The sequence below is a fragment of the Pseudopipra pipra genome, chromosome 18, assembly GCF_036250125.1.
Source record: "Pseudopipra pipra isolate bDixPip1 chromosome 18, bDixPip1.hap1, whole genome shotgun sequence".
NCBI lineage: Eukaryota > Metazoa > Chordata > Aves > Passeriformes > Pipridae > Pseudopipra > Pseudopipra pipra.
The window spans coordinates 9,783,464-9,804,653 of NC_087566.1; the positions used below are offsets into that span (position 1 = coordinate 9,783,464).

General features: G+C 53.0%; 1 protein-coding gene across 14 annotated transcripts in view; it reads right to left on the reverse strand.

The window, feature by feature from the left end:
* Window positions 1-7,853: 7,853 nt before the first annotated feature.
* NCOR2 (nuclear receptor corepressor 2) overlaps window positions 7,854-21,190 on the reverse strand; it is a 240,771-nt gene continuing 227,434 nt past the window's right edge. For 10 of the 14 annotated variants that reach the window (XM_064675181.1, XM_064675179.1, XM_064675178.1 and 7 more), the window contains 9 exons: window positions 20,719-20,862; window positions 20,422-20,555; window positions 19,930-20,123; window positions 18,189-18,335; window positions 17,755-17,900; window positions 16,532-16,585; window positions 14,293-14,520; window positions 12,407-12,586; window positions 7,854-12,281 (listed from right to left, as the gene is read on the reverse strand). In XM_064675181.1, the coding sequence (XP_064531251.1) occupies window positions 12,106-12,281; window positions 12,407-12,586; window positions 14,293-14,520; window positions 16,532-16,585; window positions 17,755-17,900; window positions 18,189-18,335; window positions 19,930-20,123; window positions 20,422-20,555; window positions 20,719-20,862 (1,403 nt within the window). In that variant the 3' untranslated portion in view covers window positions 7,854-12,105. The remainder of the gene's footprint in view (window positions 12,282-12,406; window positions 12,587-14,292; window positions 14,521-16,531; window positions 16,586-17,754; window positions 17,901-18,188; window positions 18,336-19,929; window positions 20,124-20,421; window positions 20,556-20,718; window positions 20,863-21,190) is intronic. The other 4 variants (XM_064675182.1, XM_064675188.1, XM_064675187.1 and 1 more) reach the window with 2 other exon arrangements.

The following is a 21,190-nucleotide window of genomic DNA, read 5'->3' on the forward strand; positions in this document are numbered from 1 at the left end:
ACCTGATACTGGAGCAGTAAAAACGTCCCCCTGCTGCCAAATCGTCAGCTTTAGACTACCACATTCAAGACCTTGGGCTTGGTGTCTGGTCTCCATCGGCAGATGGCAATGTCACAGCCTGGACCTGCAGAAGTCTCTTTGGAAGATTGAGGCAATGCCAAGCAGCAGGAGGTTGTATTGTCCCCAGAAATGTCATGAGTCTGTTCCAATGCAAAGGAATCACCAGCAGCATTCCTGGACTGATGTGTAGCATGGCCATCTACTCAGACTGTCTCTTCTGGCACAGGACGCTGAACTGTCACTTAATCCATTTCTGTGGGGAGCAGACATGGGATGGGACTGTCACAGCAAGATAGACCTCTGTCCCCTGGGCAGCTGCCCCTGTGGCTCCACAACTGCCTCCCCCAGCAGCTATCCCAGGATGACTGAACCCACCTGGCATGCTCTGGATGCAGCTCTGTGACCTCCTCGTGTCCCATGGTGCAGGTTCAGTGCCTCAGGGGGCATCTTGGCGTCAGCAGTCAAGCCCCCGGAGTGGCTGCATGGGGCCCCTGGATGCTTGGTCTGGTGGTGGGATGGGGACTTCCCAGGCTGGCACTCCCAGATACTCTCATCATTGTCTGCCCAGCTGTGGTAAGATGTGGGTCTAGTGCTGGTTTTCATCCTATTCCTTGGGGGAGTGATTCCCACCACAGGTTCAGCCCCTGCAGTTACCCCATGGCCCATGGAACGTGGCTTGGCCATGCAGGTTTGCCACTACATTGTCCATGCCCAGCTCGCCTGCCTGTTTCTAAATCCCCTGGTCTGGTGACACTGGAGAGGAGCAAGGACCTGCCACAGGCCTGTGCAGCTTCTGCCAAAGCACCGAGTCTCCTTCCCCTGGCAATGTGCCCAGCCATGTTCCCAGCAGGAATGGCTTGTTCTCGAGTAGGATAAAGGGTCCTGGAATTGCTTTTTTGGGGCGTAAGGAGGGAGTTTTATGAGCTCTATTTTCTGCTTCTAATAATGATATTGGATCTAAACAGTTCCACGCCTTGGAGTTCAAGACAGATGGGGAGTTCACATCTACAAGGATGAAAATGCTCATCCTGCCAAGCCTTTGATTCTCATCATATCCTTCCTACCCTACAAACAGGCGGACAGCACATTTCTAGCATAAAAATATCCTCCTCTCTGACTAACCACCACCAGATTCCCTTCCTGAGCCTGTTCTGAGACTGGTGATTAGACATTTCTGTATACATAAACATCCAAATCACCTCCCCAAGGTTCTTCCTGTCTCCCAAGCAAATCCTGAGGCCAGCGGCTATTTGCAGCTCCTTGAAATACAAATGGGATCAGGGCTTCTTCCAAGTTGACCGCTGTGGTCAGGGCCCACCATGTACCTCCCTGGAGCTGCACCGTGGCCGTGCAGCCTCCCATCACAGGCCACTGAGACACCCACCCCTCCTGCTCTGCAGAGCCAACTGCTCCAAACACCCCGTGCCTGGCTGCTATTCATGATGCCAAGGCACTGCATAGACTGGGAAACATTTTGGCACTGGGATGTGCTGTGGGAATGCGTGGGCATATGCACACTTGCAGAGGGAGGGTGCAAAACCACGCCAAAAAACACAGAAAGCAGCAGAGGAATGAGCAACAGACACACGCGCGTGCAAACTGCGTTCTCTTTGATGGAGGATTGGAGAAACATTACCTTCCCCTGGGGCTTTGCAGTGAAATAACCTGATTATTCATGAACCAGCCAGAATCATCAATCCCTCATTTATCATTCTCAACATAAATTATAAGGGCAAGAGAGGAACACACCAGCAATAAACTAGTTATAGATGTAGTGTTGAAATCTGCCCATTTCCTTTAAATATGCCCCACTTACTGATAACAAACAGTGATCCAGCCGACTCCTCAGCTGAGTCCCGAGCATTGGATTACAAAGGACACAGGCCAACACCCCGCTCTCTGCGAGCGAAAGTCCATTTGGCGCTTGCGTGGGCGGCCAGCTAGGAAATGGCAGCAAATTTAAAAAAACCCCCACATTTGTCTTGCTGACAAATGCCTCCAGGAAATAAAAGCCTTTGTGTTCTTCTTTGACCTCTTCCACTCACAGATGGCTTTTGCTGTGCTTCCGACAGGGATTTTTTTTTTTAGCGCCTGCACTTCCAGGATATTCATTTTTTGCTGCTGAAGAGCTCGGCCGCCCGACGGCTTCAAGGACGAGTGTCTCCAGCGCTGGGGGCTGCTGAGGTGATGATGCACATCGTGTTATGGACCCCTTGTGGTCAAGTAGGATGGCCTTGAAGGGGCAGAGCTGGGGTTTTAACTGCAGACCCAGCTTCTAGTGGGCATTTTGGGATGGCAGCATCTCAGACCTCTTGGGAGCGTCCTTGGCTGGTTGAGCACAGGCTTTACTCTGGGATATAGATTGAACCAGGGGAGAGAGCACCCAGAGCCACGCATATTCCTGACTAGTATCTAGGAGAGGAGTTGAGCATCCTTCCAGCTCTAGTCTGAGCCTGTTTTTCAAGTGAAGTGGAGATGGAGTGGATCAGGGAGTGGCAGAGCAGCCCTTGAGGCTCAGGGTGCTTTGCTGAGCACAGCTCTGCTCTGCCTCCAGATCTGCCCTTGAACTTTGCAGCTTGGGCCCTTCCTGAGTCCTCCGGGACTTGTAAGAGTTTTGGCAGCACCAGCTCTCTGTGTCAGCCCCAGCCATAGCTGAAGCACACTGTTAATGAGCCACGTGTTCTGAAGGCCTCCAGGCTTGGCACTGGCTGTTGGGGACCCGTTGGAGCCCAGCTCCGTTAAGTGGCTGTGGTGCCACAGCCCAGCAGAGTCAGCTGCAAAGTGCCCAGCTCAGCACTTTCTGGAAAAGCTTCATTTGCCCTCCCCCTGCCACTCACTTCACTCCTCCAAAGGTCTCTCCTCTATGCACTCAGAAAGGGGGGGAAGAAATCATAGCATGTTTAAACACTGCCTAAAGGTGAAAAATAACATCTGGAGAGCAGCCTTGCCCCTCACACAGAGTCCTCCATTTCCACATCCTGATACAAAACCCAATAGGGAATTGTTCTAGAAGGGATCTGTCAGCTCAGCAATGGGGACAACTCTCCCTGTGGGTGCCATGAGCTTGGGGACAGCAGCCACTCACCAGGGGACAGCAGGTACCCAAGAGCCCTAGAGAAGTGGGTGGGTGGCTGAAGCCATACTCACTGCTGGGAGATTTTAGAGAGGGAAGGGAAGGGAAGAGACTGTTCAGCAGCAGGGTGACCCCATGCCTGTGCCTCCTGTGCTGGCCCATCTCCCCTATTCCCCCAGGAAACGGGCACAGGAGAAACCTGCTTCCTTTGAGCCTGTTTCCGAAGAGGCTCTTCCAGCCAACATTAACACACTTTGCTTTACTTCCCAGCATGGCCCGGGGCAGAAAGCAACATCTGGACCTAATAAAAAGGCTGCCCTCCCCCCCAAAGAGACCCAAGAGCAACCTCTGCTATTTGGTTTCCAACCTCTGCTGTTTGATTTCTCCTTCACCAGTGGACAGAGGAGGCAGCTCCAACTCAGGAGTTCTTGCTGGCCTGAAGGGGAACAGGATGTCCAGGCTGCCCATGGGGACTTGTAGCTTAAAAATGGGTCCAGCAGGGTGGAGTTAGATGGGTTTCAGCACTAAGGAGCCAGTTGTGACTTCTCATTGGGGTATAAGGACTTTTTCTTCCTTTGAACAGAATGGTGCTCTTTTTCAGTTCCAAAAACATGAAAGCTGGAGATGGCTCTAAGCCAAGGCCCAGGATTAACATCCCCATGGGGAAAAGCTCTGCTTTGGTCCAATTGGAATGCAGATCCAGACCTGGCACCCATCTTCACGCATGCACCGACCAGGCTCCCTGTGTCTGACCTCTGGCAGCTGCTTTGCTTTCTGGAAAGGGCTCAGGATGAAACAGCAGCAGAAAATACTCCTGGATCTTGAGCAGAGCTGGATCAGGATTTCACAGCTAAAGGCTGGACTTTTCCAAACAAACGCCAGAGTCATTGTAGTCTAAACCTCTTCAGAGTCCCATTCTCAGTGGAGCTGATTTGGGGCCCATCACACTGCACCTGCTGACAGTTGCACTCAGTGGTTTGAGGAATATGTTGAATGAAGATAGAGTGTCTTCAACAGCAACCTCCTGGATGGTGTTGCTCTGCTTTTTGCTCTTCATGAAACCTTTCCCCTCTGCCACGAGAGGCAGGAAAGAAGCCCCCAGCAGCCCCTGGCACTGCTCCACTCCCACAGGCACAGCATTTTCCACAGTTACTGACCTACAGCCTGTGGAACAATCGATCTTGGCTGGCTTGACCAGGTCTGCACACCCATGGGTGAGACCTCAGACCAACCTCCCCAGGGTTTCTGCTGACTCCATGGGTTTCCTCAGCCTCTGCTTGGGAACACAGGGGCTGCTGTGGCAATTAATAATGACTGATCTAAATGCACCTGCACCATCATTAACATGGCTGGGCCTCACAGCAAGTGTGGTCAGTGTCTCCTATCCCCTGACATTGCTTCAGCAAATACTCCAACAGAGTTTTCTCCAAGCTGAACATGCATCTAGTCATCAAAGAGATTGCAAATGACTAATAAATATGAAAAGAAGTCAGGGGGCAGCAAAAATTTCTGGACCAAGATCAATCTTTACTGACAACTGCTGCTTTTTCTAAGCAAAAGTACCCTGCAGAGTTTAAAACAGCATCCGACTTCAAAGCAGAGAGCTCTCCAGATGGAGCTTACCACCCCTGCAACACCCTGTGCTTTGTCAGGTTCCATGCACTTACTGAGGGACAGTCAGATTATTTCCAAAGAAGGGAAACACACCAACTTCTTCAAAACCACAGACTCGGAACAATGTGTGACCGATGTGCTCTCCAAGATGTAGGTGGCAAAAACTAATCTCTGGGCCAGCCTCCCAAGCACCATGGGCAGTCCTTTCTGCCTGTTCTCCTTTTACAAGGGCCAACAAGAGGAAAGCCTCACCTGTCAGCGAGCTGTGTCTGCAGCTGAGATGAAGGTGATGCCTCTGGTGAGATCCAGTCACCCTCCCACTCTGCAAAGCAGGACTCAGAAAGTGGTGTGTTTGCAGCACAAGGATTTCACCTTTCAACCCTGTTTCTGCAGATCTTCAGTTCAGGGCACAAAGACAGACACCTTCCTGTGTGTTTCACAGGGGTGACTTTGGTCACCCTGGTGCCATTGTGGGAAGGGACCAGCAGCCCTGCAGGGCCTGGCAATGTCCCATGCACGGGGACCTGCTGAGCCTTCACCTCCCCAAGCCCACCTGTATCCCTGTTAGGGGATTTCTCCACAGCTGGAGAACTCTATGGAGAATCCATGGATTTAATTTCAGGAGCATTTCTGTAAAGCTGGTTTGTTTGTTTGTTGGTTTTTGTTTGTTTCTGCCCCAGCCTACCAGCCCCCCCCAAGCACTTGCCCTTCAGTAAAGCTGAAACCAATCTCAGCTCACTACAGACACAACTGCTCCAACCTCCTGTCTGTGGCCAGTGATTTATTACCATTCTGCTGCCTGCAGTCCTGAGAAATACTCATTTTAGTAATTACAGGATGCCAAAAAATGAGAGGATAAATAAACCTGACAATTAATTCAGCTGTTATGCACACACACACACACAGTGACAATCGTTCTCAAGTTTCTTAGGAGCCCAACTCTTCCCAGATGGGCACAGAAGCCAGGCAGAGCTCAGCCAGCCTGGACACCCCTACCTCTGCCCAATTCCCTTCAGGGTTCTAGAGATGATAAGAGCCAGGCATCCCACCAAAAGCCACTATTTTCCTTCTAAGTTACTCGCCAACCTACCCTGTCTCATCTCCTGCCAAGATCAGCTCTTTAGGCCCCTGCATCATTATCACAGAGCATATATAATTTCACGGCAAATCGCAAGAACTGATGAATGACTATTTGGATTGCAATTGTCAGGAGAGTATAAAATGCTTCCTGCCATACAGAGCCCAGGAATGGTTACCAGCTCTCCTGGCTAAAGGCACGTCTGACCTGCTTAGAGCCCCTGCTCTGCTGGGGCTGGTGTGGGGGGACTGTGGGCTGCCTTCATGGGGAGGGCACAGGGCTGGGTGCTACCAGCACAGGGGGTTGGTATTCTGGTGTAATTTGTATCCTCTTTTAAAAGAAGTCTTGCCCTGCTCGCCGCTGGGTACCCCATCCCACTCCCCTCCCTGTCACCCGCAGCCTGTGGGAAGGGTGCTGATGCCCAGTGCAGTGTCCTGGCACATGCAGGAATGACAATCTCCATCTCATGCCCTTTCCTCCCTGCTCTTGTAACTCAGCTCAGCCTAGCCTAGCTAAAAAATTCTTCCTCTTGTTTTAATTCTTTCCAAAAGAAAAGAAATTCCCTATAATCCTGACTAAACACCAATTCATCACCAGGAGAAGGTCACAATGCTCCTGTGCTTTCTCACAGTCTCTGTCCAGGGCAAAGGCATCAGGGAACATCTTTTATCCTCCCTTTCCCCTCAAAAACCCATCTGCTACCCAAAATATGAGTGAATCTGGATTGCTGACATCTTTTTACTGCTGGTTTTTAAAGCCATCTGCTTTTGTCCCATTTAATTTTCATCTCTTTATGTAAAAGGTTTTCAAGTAGACCTAAAGTTTTCCATCATTAAATTCTAAGTGTTGGCCTTGAACTTAAAGTTTTACCACCTTCTGCTTCTTCAACATCAGTGTGAATTATTGACCAGGGTGACTGCTGTCAGCCCCTCTCAGTGTTTAAACCCTGATGTGAGAGGCTTAACAGCCTGGCTCCTGTTTGTACTAGTTATAAACTTATTCTAATTGCCTTCAGAGCAATTAGAATACCTTTGCAAGAAGGTTTTCAACACAATCACTAGTCTCAGAGATCTTTAGGCTAATCTGTAAGAGCCAGCAGTATCTGCTTAGTGCATTATTGCCATGGGAGCTGGTTGCTGGAAGAGGAGACAGAGACCAGAGGCAGGTTTGGTCAGTTTGGGTACATACCTGGAGGGATTTCAGATGGTGTCTGGGGATCCAGAGGAACCTTTTGGATATCTCCTGGGCAGGCAAACTGGTCAGGCAGCACTGGCAGCCTTCCTCCAGGACTGCAGCCACATGGATCAGGGTGACCACCTGGAAGGCTGAGCTGGCAGAAGGAAGAGGTACACCCTGCCTGAAACGCTCATTGCTGTCCTCAGGAAAGTGTCATTTGTATAAAATCCATTTCTAAGCCCTATAAAAGGCAGCAGAAGGTCCCCAAACCAACTAACAGCCCTTCCATGGATTAAATTCCAGATAGTCATCCACTTAATCCTTGTGCACAGCCATTCCCTTCAGCTCACTATCCTCCCCACTCATCACTCCCTGCAGCAGGAAAAACTCCCCAGCAAGTGGCATCAGCCCTGCAGGTGTGGGAGGGGGACTTGAAGACTCCTGGCCAAAGTCAACCACACCCCACGGGACAGGTGTCAGAGGTAAAGCAATTTAGAACCACAAATAGATACCAAGGCTTCTGTTTCACTTCTTAATTGGGTAGGGGCCCATCAGCCTCCCCAGTAACTTCCTACAGCCCTGGGGAAATGACATGTAGGTCTTGGGGTGCTCAGTGTGCCCTTGGGGCACACAGAAAAGCACCAACCCTCTGTCCCCTTTGCCCACTGTACCTTGGACACCCCATCAGTGCCCTGCAGTGCAGGGGTACCCAGTCCACCCCCAGCCCCTCGCCATCAGCCGCCCCGCTCCCAATTCAGCTGCCCCAGGAGTGGCTCACCCTTCCCAGGCTCACACACACCCACAGGCAGGAGCATGCTGCATTCTGCTCTCAAATAAGCTTTTTGGATTGGGTTGGTTTGTTTGCTTTTTTATTATTTAACCAGTATGGCAGTGGTCACCCACTGCCCCCCCAGCGCTCGCTGGTGGGCACGCCGAGCAAGTAACAGTGAACAAACCCGTCACCTTTAGCAGAAGAACCCCCTCCCCTCTGGAGCAAGCTGTGGAATTATTTACACCTGGTGGTCTCTGTACAGCCCTGGCTGTCGTACAACTTCCTCCACACCAGCTGTGCACAGGCTGGATACAAATAGAGATATTTCCCCCTGGTACAGTTCAAGCAATAAATTGTCCAATAATTTGTTTGCCTGTTTGTACAAGTTACAAAGTTGGTGAACATTAAGTTTAAACTTAGGGGTTTTTTTAATAGTCTAACGTGACTTTCTCCTGGATGGCACAACCACAGCCGGCAGCGCAAGGAGGTGCCATCAGACTGTGCCGCGAGGTTCTGGGGGGCTTGAGGATGCCTCAGTGGGGAGAATGACGGCCAGAGGGGGAAGCACCACAACCTGCAGGAGCAGCAGCTTTCCCTTTCCCAAAATCATGCTCCTCCAGCCCACATGAGAGCAGGAAAATGGGGGCCATCCTGCTGCAGCCCCCCGGGTCTGGGGGGATCCCCACCAAGCAGCTGTGAGCCTCCTGCCCGCGCTGATTTGACCCAAATTAATTAACCCAAGTGGGAGGATGCTCCCCACTCCAGCACCCCAGGAAGGTGGCTCAGAGCTCCCCAAGAGGAGCTGTTGCTGCCCCATGTTCCCCCCGCAGTGTTCCCCTATCCCTGTCCCTGCTGCTGCAGGGATGTTCCAGGGGACAGGCAGCTGCAGGAGGGTCCGTGTGGGACGGGATGTGCGCGGGGAGACCTGATGATGGAGACGCAGCAAGACAGAAAGTGGCAAAACCAAGCAGTGCTGTGGCTTCCAGCAAGGGGGACTCCCCAAGTGTAGGTTCCCACCAGAGCAAATCCAGCGTGTCTCTCTCTCCCAGTCTCATGCACCCCTGGCCTGCTCCCCTACGCTGGCTCCCAGCCCAGGGCAGGCTGTCCTGGCATGATGGGGACATGCAGCACAGCTGGGGACTGAGCTCCTACAGAGAGCCAGGAACATGAGCCAAAGTGTCCTGCTCCCTGCTCCACAAAAGATCCCAAAGGACCCCATGGAGCAGGGGTGTGAGGCTGCTGGAGCACTGCAGCAGCTGGGGGGGTCATTGGTGCCTCCCCAGCACCTCCATGTCCTCTCAGCTCTGCCACACTGTCCCCTCCTGCAAACACTGCCCTGCTCAGAAGCTGGTGGGTACATCTGCCCAACCATGCATCCAGCAGCACTGAGCCAAAAACCCTAAAAGGGCTGAAACAACCCCACAAATACCTGAAAACTTCTCTGCCACACTCACAGCACCCTGGGCATTGCTGTGCTTTGGGGCTTTGGGGTTCCTAGCCAGCCCTGGCCCCTCACCTTGCATACAGGGAAAACACAGTGGAGAGACAAAGAGATACACCGTTACAGGGTTGGCACTGACAAGTGGGACTGGCTCTTAAACTCTCCATCCCATGGCTTCAGGTGCCAGCCCTGCTGAATGCTGCCTGGGACTAACAGGGAGGGCAACCCAACCCTGCTCCAGCTGAGGAGGTGAGAAGGTGGCTCTGCAGCTCCTGGCTGGAGCCCATGGCCCTTCCTGATGTCATGACACCTGGCTGCAGGGCTGGCACAGGGTGCCCATATGGTGAGGGACCCAAATGCCACCCCAGCACCTCCATCCCCAGCATGCTGCAGCACCACTGGCGAGACCAGCCATGGCAAAGCCGTGGGTCAGTGCCTCTGCCTCAAAGGCAGCAGCTCCGTCCCCCTTCTCTCGCCTTCTTGCCATGTCTCAACCCTCGCTGGGGTGCTGGCAGGGTCTGCGATGCCACTTGGTGGAGCTGCCAGCTCTGCAGCCACCTTCCACCAGCACCTGGCACCGCCAGCCCTGCAGCTGCTATCCATGGGCACCCGGCATTGTCAGCTCCGCAGCCACCTTCCACTGGCACCTGGGGCCTTCCTGGACATCTGGAGACACCAAGCAGCACACAGTATTGCTACTGTGCCAAGTGGGAACTTTATTCTTCGTTGTGGTTGGTTTTTTTTTCTCCACTTTTCCAAATCGGTTAAGGAGGCAGTTTTGAAGATGGGTTGGATTTGGATAATTCTTTTTTTTCCCAGCAAAATCTGCAACATTTTAATAGCGTTACGCCCAGACATCAGCTCTGTGAGTTTGTACAGCTCAGAGCCACGGAGACACCAGCAGCAATAACCTGGGAACGGAAAGACTTCCACATCGCTTGTGCATTGTCTCGGATTTTTTTTTCTTAAAAAAAAAAAAAAAAAAAAAAAGCACAACAGAAAAGACACAAACATTGATGAACATTAAAAACCTGTACATTGTAAAAAAAAAAAACCAAAAAAAACCCCCAACAACAACAACAACAGAAAAAAAAAACAACCCCCAAACAAACAACAAACACCATCATTCTCTTGCTTTGAAATCAGAATCAACCTGGGAACGTTGCAGGGGGAAAAGAAAGATCCGTGGGGAAGGTGACGGCTCCGGCTGTGCCGCTGGGCCCGCGTGTGGGACGCGGGGGCTGCCGCCCACCCAGACGGGCTGGGCTGGGCTGGGGCTCCTCTAGCGCATAGAATGCAAAGCATTTAATACATTTTATTTCTTTTTTTTTTTTTGCCATTTGTTTTTCCCCCCCAGAGCGAGAAAGCAGAAGTGAATGAAAAAAAAGTCTAATATTTTGTTCTTTAACCATGTAACTGCGGATATGAGCCAACATCATGGAATGAAAAAAATAATGTAAAGTAGAGCATTCGTGTGTATCACAAAAATACAATAAAAACTTTTTTTTTCCTTTTTTTTCCTTTTTGTCTTTTTTTTTTTTTTTTAAAGTTTCCTGTGAACTCCCTGCCACGCCGGTCTCATGCCCGCTCTGCCCCTGCCCCGGCCAGCTCGGAGGGCTCTGGAGAATCAACGTCTACAACCAGCAAAGGTGTGTGTAACGGGGGGCCCTGCAACCATGGCAAGATTTTGTTTGGTTTTTTTTTTTTTTTAAACTAAGTACATACATTCTCCTGACTCCCAGATAACTTTGATGGATCATTGTTACCTTTTTTTTTTTTTTAAACCCTTCCATACAATGGACAAACGCATCAAAGCCTGCATGTAAGAACAGAACCTCTTTTACAGCATGTAATACTGTGTTTTGTTTAAGTCCTTCCTTGCGTAAAATATTGACATAATTCACTGAAGGTATCAAAAATATACCCTGTAGACCAATACAATTTACAATTGCCTTTTCTCACCATTCAGAAAACAATGCACTTAAAGCAACCGAGCCCCTCGGTGGGCAGCACATGAGCCAGCCCCGGGACGTCCCTGCCCGCTCCGAGTTACCCGGGATCGCTTCCACCGAAGGGACCAGGATTTTTTGTGTTTTTTTTTTTTAAGAAACAGCTCTTCACTCCCTCCCCTGCCCGCTCATCCCAGCCACATTCAAAGTGTGTCGCTGCGGGGCTGATACGTCTTGTGACATGGGAATGACAGGCCACCAGCCCTCGGATCAGCTGGGGAACCAACCCAGGGTGTTCTGTCCCGTTTCGCTTCTTAAACCGTTTTTCTTTTCTTTAACCCGCTCCAGGTTTTGCATTTCTGTGGCACATCCCCATGGCTGGGATGTGGGGGAGCATCCCACAGCCCGTTGCACAACTCCGCAGGAGCATCCCGTGGCCCCTCGCTCGACTCCTTGGGAGCAATGCCACAGCCCCTTGCCCGACTCCGCGGGAAAGCGCCAGCAGAGCGTCCGAGCGCGCGGCCCCGGGACGGGCGCGTGGCAGCTCACAGTCCCTCTCGAGCACAGGGGTCACCGCCCAGCACGGCTGCCAAGATCGAAGATGGGTTCCTTGGGTTTTGTCTCGTTAAGGCTTTTTTCTTTTCTTTTCTTTATCGGACCAAAGAGGATGCAGAAATTCCCAGATGTTGAGAAAGAAAAAAAATAACCCAAACAAACAAACAAAAATAATAATAATAATGAAAAAAAAAATAACCCCCCCCCAAATTGGCTGGTTGGGGAGGAAGGGAAAAAATAAAGGAAAAGGGAAAAACGAAATAGCTCTGCTCCTACATCTTCGCTCGTGAGAGCCGGCGGGGCCGGGGCGGTGGGCACTCGCCCGGGGCGTCCCGCTTGCTCCCCACACCCTGGGTTTGGTCGCCGTCTCCCTGCCCCGGGCTCCTCTCATTCACTGTCCGAAAGGGTTTCGTACTGGGAGCAGAGCAGGGGCTTGGGCTCCTCGTCCCAGGCATGGTGCTGGCTGCTGGGGGTCCCCTGTGGCAGCGGGGCGGCGGGGGCTGCCGTCACCACCCCGCTGGGGAGCCGCATGGTGAGCGGGTTGTAGGGGAACGGCGTCGAACCTGCACAAGAGGAGGAAGCAGAGAGTCAGCAGTGAGGGGTGGCTGTTCCCGCATCCCCCTGCAGCCCTTCCACACCCCTGCGAGGGTGGCACGGCCACTCTGGGGACCTGTCCCCCGAACCCTACCTGCGGACGACGGCCTGTCCTCCCAGACGCGGTTGGTGAGGGGTGTCCTGCGGTTGCAGTCCCCCTCCGAGTGCACCGAGGAGACCGAGGGCGGCCGCTCGCCCGAGGACAGACCCGGCGCCGGGGACTTGGCCTTGCGGCTGTTGGGCCTGGCAGCGATCTTTGGCTTCCCCCCTCCTCCTGCGAAAAGAAGCACCTGCTCGTCACCCGGCTCATCGTGACAGGATTCAGGGGATCAGGGAGGGGGTGCAGGTTCCCAGCGCTTCCCTTTTTAGGAGCTTGCAAAAATGGCTTGTGGCAGGAGAAAAGCTCACCCCGGGCCGATGGCGCCATGGGGGAAGGGCAATGGGGCAGGCAGGCACAGCAGACAGAGGAGGTCTCTCTCCCCTCCTGGGCTGCTCCGCCCTGTGGGTTGATGCCACCAACTGTCCCATGGAGGGACGTAGGGCAGGAGCAGCCACGTGGCTTTGGCCAAGCTATTTCTCTGCAGGGTCTGCTCCTGAGCCAGCTCAATGCTCAGCCCACAAAAATGGGTCATAGGATGGAGCTCCATGTGCTGCTCCATGTTCACAGGCAGTTGGCAGGGACCCTCCAGGAGCTACATGGGTGCTGGAGCCCCAGACACATTCTTCATTCCCATGGTCTACATGCTAGGATGGTCTTTGATCCGTCCTTACAGTAGAATCCCTGGGGCTGTTTAGCCAGCTTTTAAAAGGTTTAAAGCCAAATGGGCCTCTGCCAGGGATGTGAGCCTGGATAAACCAGGGGGAGCTCCCCAAGGGGGAGGGATAGATGGGCTCTGCATCCCACCTCGCCTGGCCAGGCAGCCTCTGCCAGGCATGGGGAAACATGGCTGGAATAAGCTGCTGGTTTCATGCAGGAGCCAGAAAAGCTTTTCTGCAACAAGCTTTAGAGTGCCTGGTGTGAGCTGACCTGGAAGAAGGTGCACATGTGCGCCCAGGACACTGCTCCTGAGTCAGGGACTCTGTGCCTGGATTGCTGAGGGTGATCCCTAGCACTGGTGCCATGCTCTGTACAGGGGCCTTGCATGAGGCACTCTACCCTTAGGAAGCGTGCAGGGGACAAATGCTCCCTCAGATCAGCTGAATCCATCCCTGACCCCCCTCCTCCCTCCCTTCCTTAACTGGGGATCTGCTCCCCTTCCTTAACCGGGGATCTGCTAAACAACCCTCCCAGATCTGCTCAAGACCCCACCATGGGGCCCAGTGGGCTTTGCAAGCCCCCCACCAGGGCCCACAGGACAGCTCACTCCCAACCCTGCTCTCTTTATCATCTCATCTCCCATTTATCACTTTTAGCCCCCTTAAAAATCTCCCTCTTGCTCCAGGTGCTCCCAGATCCCATCAAACCTCCCGTGCCAAGCTGAATTCTGCCCTGACACCCCAAAGCCCGGGGTGGGGAGAGAAATGCCATCCTGCCCTGTGTCCCCCACTCTGGTCCTTCTCAGCTCCTTCCTCTATTTTGGGAGCACTGGTCCCACCCAGGGTTTACAGATAGTTGGGGGTGGCTATTAAGGTTTATGGCTTTGATTTTTGGGTGGGGGCTTTTGCCCCCATAAACCTTTCCATTGTGTAAAAAAAATATATAGGAAAAAGAGATATTAAAAACCAACAAATGGGGAAAGGAGCAAGTCAGTGGTTTAGAGAAAGCAACAGCACCTTCGGAGACTATTAAATTAACATCAAACAAGACCAGGATTAATCAGCAGATTCACAAAGCTCAAAGCTGGGGGAGGGTGGGGAGAAAAGAAAACCAAAATGAACAAAAAATGGGGAAGGGGAGGAATAAATCCACCCGTCAAAGGGGAAATATAAAGGCTGAGAATTAATAACACAGAGAGAGCGAAGGTGGAGAGGGCTGCAGACCTGGCAAGGAGCGCACGTCCTCGTTTCGTCCATCAGCAGGAGTTATGGGCATAGCAGCGGGCAGGCTTGCACTGGCATTCAGAGAGTTAAAAGCATTGGCACTGAGAGGTGAGCGCTCTTCCCACTGCTCGTCATATTTACCCATTAGGGCTTTCCTAATTATTGCCTCCAACCCCATGTTGGTACTGGAATTCTCTTGGACCGACTGGCTCCTACAACTGATTAGCCCTGGGAGATACGGGAGAGGGAGGAGAGAGGGGACGGGAGATGGGGGGGAGCCAAATGAGAAGAAAGATGGGGGGGACGGGGAAAGGGGGAGAAAGGAGACAAGGGAGAAGGGAAGAAACAAACAGTCAGCACATTCTCGCAAAGCAACAAACTTTGTCATCTTGTTCTTTAAAGCGCTGCGATGCACCCGTCCTCCTCCTCCTCCTCCTCCGCCCGCTCCATCCCGCCCCGGGGCTCAGCAGGGGCTGGCAGTGGGACGGATGGGACTCACTCTGGGATATATGGGTTTTGGGAGGGTTCCCTGGGGCCAGGGGATGGGAAAATGAGGGAGTAAGGGTTTGTTGCTGATCCCCAGGGAGCAGCTGCAAGAAACAGGGGCTGCACTCCCAACATGGGAGGCATGGGGGCAGGAAGAATGTCACCTGGATGTGGGATCCATATGCACACACAGCAAAAGTCGGTGCGCCAAGAATATGGAGGCTGGGACAGTTTCCCATAAAGGAAGTCACGGGGAAGAAGGGTGAGTACCCCATAAAAACACTTGATCAGAAAGAAGGGCCTGGATTTGGCCCTGGCATCAGAGGTGGCAAATGCAGGCAGCTCCCGGAGGAGAGCACGCAGCCCATGGAGCTGCCTGTGTGGGGTAGGGTGATGTGGGGAGAGGGGAGCGCCCTTTTGTCCCTCCTCGCGCTCTTTGCAAGCCCCCTGCCCACTGCCCCAGCCCTCCCTTCCCCCTCCAGGCCGAGTGCCCACGTGGGCCAGAGGCCCCCAGGCTGAGCCGCGGCTATGGGACAGGATGCAGAGGCGCAGTGGTGTCCGCGTGGGTGTGAGTCTCAAGCCATGCAGTTATGGAGCAGCACCGCACAGGGACCGAGGCTCAGCCACGCCACCATCATTCCCGGGGTGGCGGTTACAGGGAACAAGCAAGGGCAAAATACAGACACGAAACTGCCAGGCATCCCAGCTCGCCCCATCCTGAGGTGTTCCTTTTGGGATTGCCGCCCTTCTGCTCAGAAAGGGACGGATCCCAGGTTCCTGTAAACCTGGTTTGGACATTTGTCTCTCCGTACATGGGCAGGGTCTCTCCTGGTCCCCTCTGGCCAGAACTGACCCCCAAATTTTGGCTGCCAGGGACCCTCAGGTCCCACCTGGCTGTACCCGCTCATCCCAGCAGATGACGTCAGCCGGCTCCTTCTCTCAAACACATTCCCACGGGTGAGCAGTCTTACACCACTGGCCTTCCTGCTTCACCAAGCCCCTGCCCACAGCACCTCCTGCCCTTGGCTGTGGGAAGGCTGCTGTTCTCCTACTTAAAACTAACAACCCAAAAGCATTCCTGCTGTAGGAGAGCATTAATCCTTAATGAATTAAGTACCAATTAGTATTCCTCAATGGGGATTCATGTAATTCATTTGAGAGCCCACCTGGACATGTTGAGGCAGTAACAGCACAACAGCATTCCCACTGTCATTCCCCCTTGGGCTGGTCATGTTCCTGAGCCCCTCTCCATGTCCCAGCCATGTCCCCTTTTGGTCCTCAGCCATTGCCAGTTTGCCCAGCACAGGGTGCTGCTCTTATCCCAGTTTGCTTTTGCAACTGGTTCCTGCCTCGTGCCCATCCTGCAGAGCACAGACCCTGCTCCCCACCCTCATGTTCCCCTTCGCTGCTGCCCTCCCACCCACCCATGGCTGACCAGAAAGTCCCACCAAGAGCAAAGTGCTCTCTCCTGCTGTGAGGTCCACCTTGCTATGGTTTAACCCTCTGTTGGCATCAGATGGCTTGACTTTTAACCTCTCCTCAAATTCTGCCAGGTTTTCTGAGGAATTACACTGCCCTGTTTCTAACCCAACAGTAGAGTTATGGTGTGTCCTGAGGTTTCTGCCTCCCAGCAACTGTTATGCTTGGTCTTATGGGGCAAGGAGAAAAGGAGATGCTTAAATCTACCAAACCTCCTGCTCTCCATGCCTGTAAGCCCTTTAGGGAATGAGGTATGGGTATGTGGGGGATTTACCTGCTCCTGTAATCGCTGGCATGTTGAAAATCTCTGTCCCAGGCTGCCCAACATCTGGAGAAAAACAAAGAAGCTCTTCAGCATGTGCAGGCTGGTGGCAGGGAGGACCTGCTGTGCCACCCATGACAAGATTCCCATGTTCCTGTCACGGCACCCAGCCTGACAGCAGCCCACACCCCCCAGGGTGCTGGCTGGGACCAGGAACAACTCCCAGTACCTTTGGGAGATCCACAGCGGGTACCTTTTTCAGGTGGAAAGAGCAGAAAAGCAGAGCCCAGAAAGCCAGGGCAACGTCTTTGTGCTCAGTGCTGGCCTCCCTCCTTTTCTCCCTCCTGCCCTTGGGATTACAAGCTCCATGAAGCCAAACTCTCTCTCCTGCCTATGGGATTTCCAAAGGCTGAATGCCCCCTATCCAGGGAGCAGGTCTGGGCAGTGGGAAGGGCGAGGAGGAGGAGAAGAAATGTTAAATCAATATTTTCCCTCTTAGCTGAGCTGTTTGACTTGGATATCATTTTCCTTAGAATAACGGAAATTCTCATCAAATAAGAGGTGTATCCTATTTCTATATATTTTCCCTTGATAAGGAAAAGTGTGGAAGGTCACAGGGTTCAGCCACGTGTCCCCAAAGGGGCATAACAATACTGTTGGCTCATGGTAACATCATCCAGGAGACGAGACAGCTCGGTCCCTCTTATCCGATGCAGCTGTTGTAAGATGGATTCAAATTGAATTAGTATTGACTGTATAATGCTGGGCTAAATTAAATTATGATCCTATCTACTCTATTAGCGGTTAATGAATGAACGGGCTGAATTTCTAATCTAAGCCAGCCTGGTTAGTTTTACAGAGCTGCACCAATATTGACGTAGGGCTTAAAGTAATGTTGGGGGGAGATGCATCCCAAGGAGGAAGGATTCAGCTTGGCTGGCCATTCATTAAAATATCAATTAAGTCTCTTTAAGTCTCCTCCATGCTCAGCTCATTATTTCCTTCCTACTTAGTTTATCTGGTGTGGGTGGGATTGGCAGCCCCAGAGCATGAAAACACAGGGTGGGAAGACCCCAGTGCCTCCCTGGAGTCCAACTCTTAAATGCAGATGGAGCAGGCTGGGAGCTCCCAGCCCTTAACACAGCAGCACCCATTCCCAAATTTTCTTTGCTTCCTGTGTCCTTGAGGTTTTTCCCCACCAGTGCCCTCCATTTGTTCTCCCCACTGGTCCTTACTGTACTCTGTCTCGTTTTTGTTGGTCGTGCTGAGCTTCTTGATGATTTCCTGTTTCTTGGACTTCACCATGGCAGAGTTGCTCTCAGTCAGCTTGCTGAAGAAAGCTGGAGGCTGAGTGTTGTTTCCTGGGGACTTGGACCCCATCCTGCAAAGCAAAAGACCATTGGAAACCTCTGCAACGTCCAGTGCACAAAGTCCTACCTAGAGAGCCTCTGCCCTTGGTGTAACTGCTCAGAGTCAGCCTGGGCACTCCTGTGATACTCAGGATCTCCAACCTCTCTCCCTATCCCAACCGTGTTGAAAAGCCTCTACGAGCAAACAGCACCCTGAGATGGGACACTGCTTCTGTCAGCAAGGAAAGGAGCCTGAGCCAGGGGACGTGTGGGGGCATCCCCATCCTCAGCTGCCTCCAGCGCCTGCTCCTGGGCGGTACCTCTGGTCCATGGGCTCTCCCTCGCGGAACAGGACGGGGTAAGGGGCGCTCTTGGCGTGTTCTGCTTCTCCCACGCCGTCTGGTGGAGACACCGGCTCGATACAGCTGTCAGCCCCGCCGGCCGCGGCTTTGCCCTGCTCCGGGGACCTGCGGAGCAACGGGAACATGCCATTGGTTCTGTCCCTGCGCAGCAGCTTGGGGTTTAGAGAGGTAAAACGGCCAAAACTGTTTTCCTACAGCAGGGAAAACAGCCAAACCTTTCACATCCTGTGGACTCCTAGTGCCTCCTAACACGGGCCAGAGGGAGAGCCCAGCCTGGGCGTGCAGAGCTGGGCTGAACCAAACCATGGCCCCTATCCCCCGGCAGCTGGACCCCCCGGCAGCTGGACAGCCGACCCACCCCAAACACAACTGCCCAGTAGGGATGAGGGACCAGTCCTGGGACCTGTCAGCTCAGGAGTGTCCCTGGCTAGCAGAGGGCTGTGACATTAACCCTTTGGGGACATGGATTTTGATTCTCCATTGTATCTGTGAACACAGTGGAGACAGCACCCGCCACCCCTCATGCACCTTGTCAGGGCCACACAGGGGCTTGCTGCAGGAGGGGGTCTGGAGCTGGGGCAGCTCAGAAAGCATCAACACTGGCCCCCAATGCCTGCCTGTGGCCAGAGCCTGGGAGACAGCCAGGCTCGAGTCTGCGAGGAATTTCGCACAGCAAGTTCTGGGAATTTACATCTTTATTCTTTCTGTGGTTTCTCTTCTTTTTCCTGTTTTTTTCATCACTGGGTGGTCAGGGCTGGGCTCTTTCCTTTCATGTTATAAAGACCAGGCAGAGCTGGGAAGAATAATCCCATTTACTGACAAGGAACCACCAGTCTGGAGGCACCACTCATTCCTGGATGCATTTGGGTCTCTGTGGCTGTTTGGGTGGGAGGACAGACCCATTTTTTAATTCCAGACAACAGCAATCAGACCTGCCTTGTAGCTGCACAGGGATTTGAAAGTGACTTTAAAACAAGTACAGGTGGTGCCTGAAATGGACAGTCACAGTTGTCAAGGCACTTGTGTCTAACAAACTTCTAATTCACTGAGAAAGATAAAGATACCATTAACTTTGAACCATAGAAAACACGCTGCTTTGGGTTTTTTAAAACCATCTGGTCAGGGACTGAGAACCATGTGGTCAGGGACTGAGTACAGTAACAGGACAAGAGATGAGAGGCACAAACAAAACACAAGAAATTCCATCCCAACATAAGGAAACACTTTTTTCCTGTGAGGGTGCTCCAATGCTGGGACAGGGTGGCCAGAGAGGTGTTGAAGTCTCCCTCAGTGGAGATATTCAGAACCTAACTGGCCATGACTCAGGGTAACCTGCTCAAGAGCTCCTTTCCACCTAAACTATCCTCTGACACCTGCTAGATCATGAAGGAGATCATGCATGGACGTTATGGGGGTCTAAAGAGCACTTTGAGGACAACAGGTATGGCAAGAGGCACCAGCACAGAGAAAAGAGGCCCAGCTCAGAAAGCAGTTTTACACTCTGGGCTGTGTAAGCAGGGAATTCACACAGCACCAAGCCTGGGAGCATAAATTCAGCAATGCCAAATGCCAGCCTGCCCAATGCACCCCCTTACCAGGCCACCTGCCCAGCTCTTTGCCCTGAGCAGCCCGGGTCCACCTGAACTCAGACTGGCACAAGTTGCCCTGTGCCAGCTCGGGTGGGACTCTCTGAGCTCACCTTTTGCCACCTTCGTTCTGCGGGGAGATCCGTGAGGCCGCCGTGTGCTCCGGCTGCTGCAGGTAGGCCTCGCTGGGGGTGCGGCGCAGGTCCAGCACCGGGCAGGTCGCCCCGGGGAAGGAGTACACCGGCGCCTGGATGTGCGAGTTGAGCTGCTGCGGGTGGTGGCGCGTGTAGTCCTGCGTGATGACCTCCTAAAGAAGAAACCCCCCCAAGTCAGAAATAGAGCTGGTTTCTACCTTTGCTCTGGTGGGCCCAACTAAGAGGGCAAGCAGGAGGGAAACAGGCTGGTTTGTCCCTGCAGATACAACATCTGACTCCTGTCATGATGGGCTCCTTGGGGACCCAAACACCCAGGCTGAACACCCCTGATGCCCCCTGCTCTCCAGCCCCCAAACAGAGGCCCGTCCCCACCAGACGTGTTTCATTTGGCTTGTCCCTCCTCCCCGGAGCCCCAGCAGGAAGGTGAAGGAGGAGAATGAGGTTAGTTACACTGATGTGCTGGGCCAGTGTGACCACCCGCTGGTTCATGCCCTTGGTGCTCTGCAGGGGCTGGCACTGGGGGCCGTCGGGCTGCCGAAGGTGCTGCAGGTGGGCGGCTTCGGGAGCTGAGCCCTTCAGCGAGCCTGGGGGGCACAAAGAAACAACAGCCATGAGATGATGTCTGTGACCCCTTCCTTGAATGCCATCCCAGCACTGGGACACAGCAAGCAAAATCTGTATGAAGAAGACCCCCATGCCAGCTCAGGCTCTCCTGCGCCAGATGGCACTGCCATTCCCTGTCCTCACCTTGCTGTTTCTGCCTCAGGTCATGCTCCCCGTGCCCCTTCTCTGCATCCTGTAGCAGCTTGGCCCCTTTCTCATGCGACAGGCTGGGTGAGCTCACGGGACTCACTGCTTCCATCCGCTCAGGGCTGTAGCCTCCGTGAAAACCTGGGGAAAGGGGAGAACACAGTTAAAACCAGAAGCTTGCTTGGCTTTTCCCTGGTGCTGTGGCACTACTGCTTGTGGGCAGAGTCACATTTTCAGCAAAGGGGGGAAAAAGAGATTAGGGTAGACCTGGCAGGTCACGCTGCAGGGACCCCTGGAGCCACCTCTGATGTCCAGCTGTGGTCATGGCTGCAGTGAAGAGGTGGTATCTTGTTCAAGCACAGCTGGACACTCAGCAGCTTATGGTGACACTTGAGTGTCAGGGACCAAATTCATCCCCTGTGGGTTCCCAACTTGTTCCCTCCCATTCCCTACCCCCTAAAACCTCATC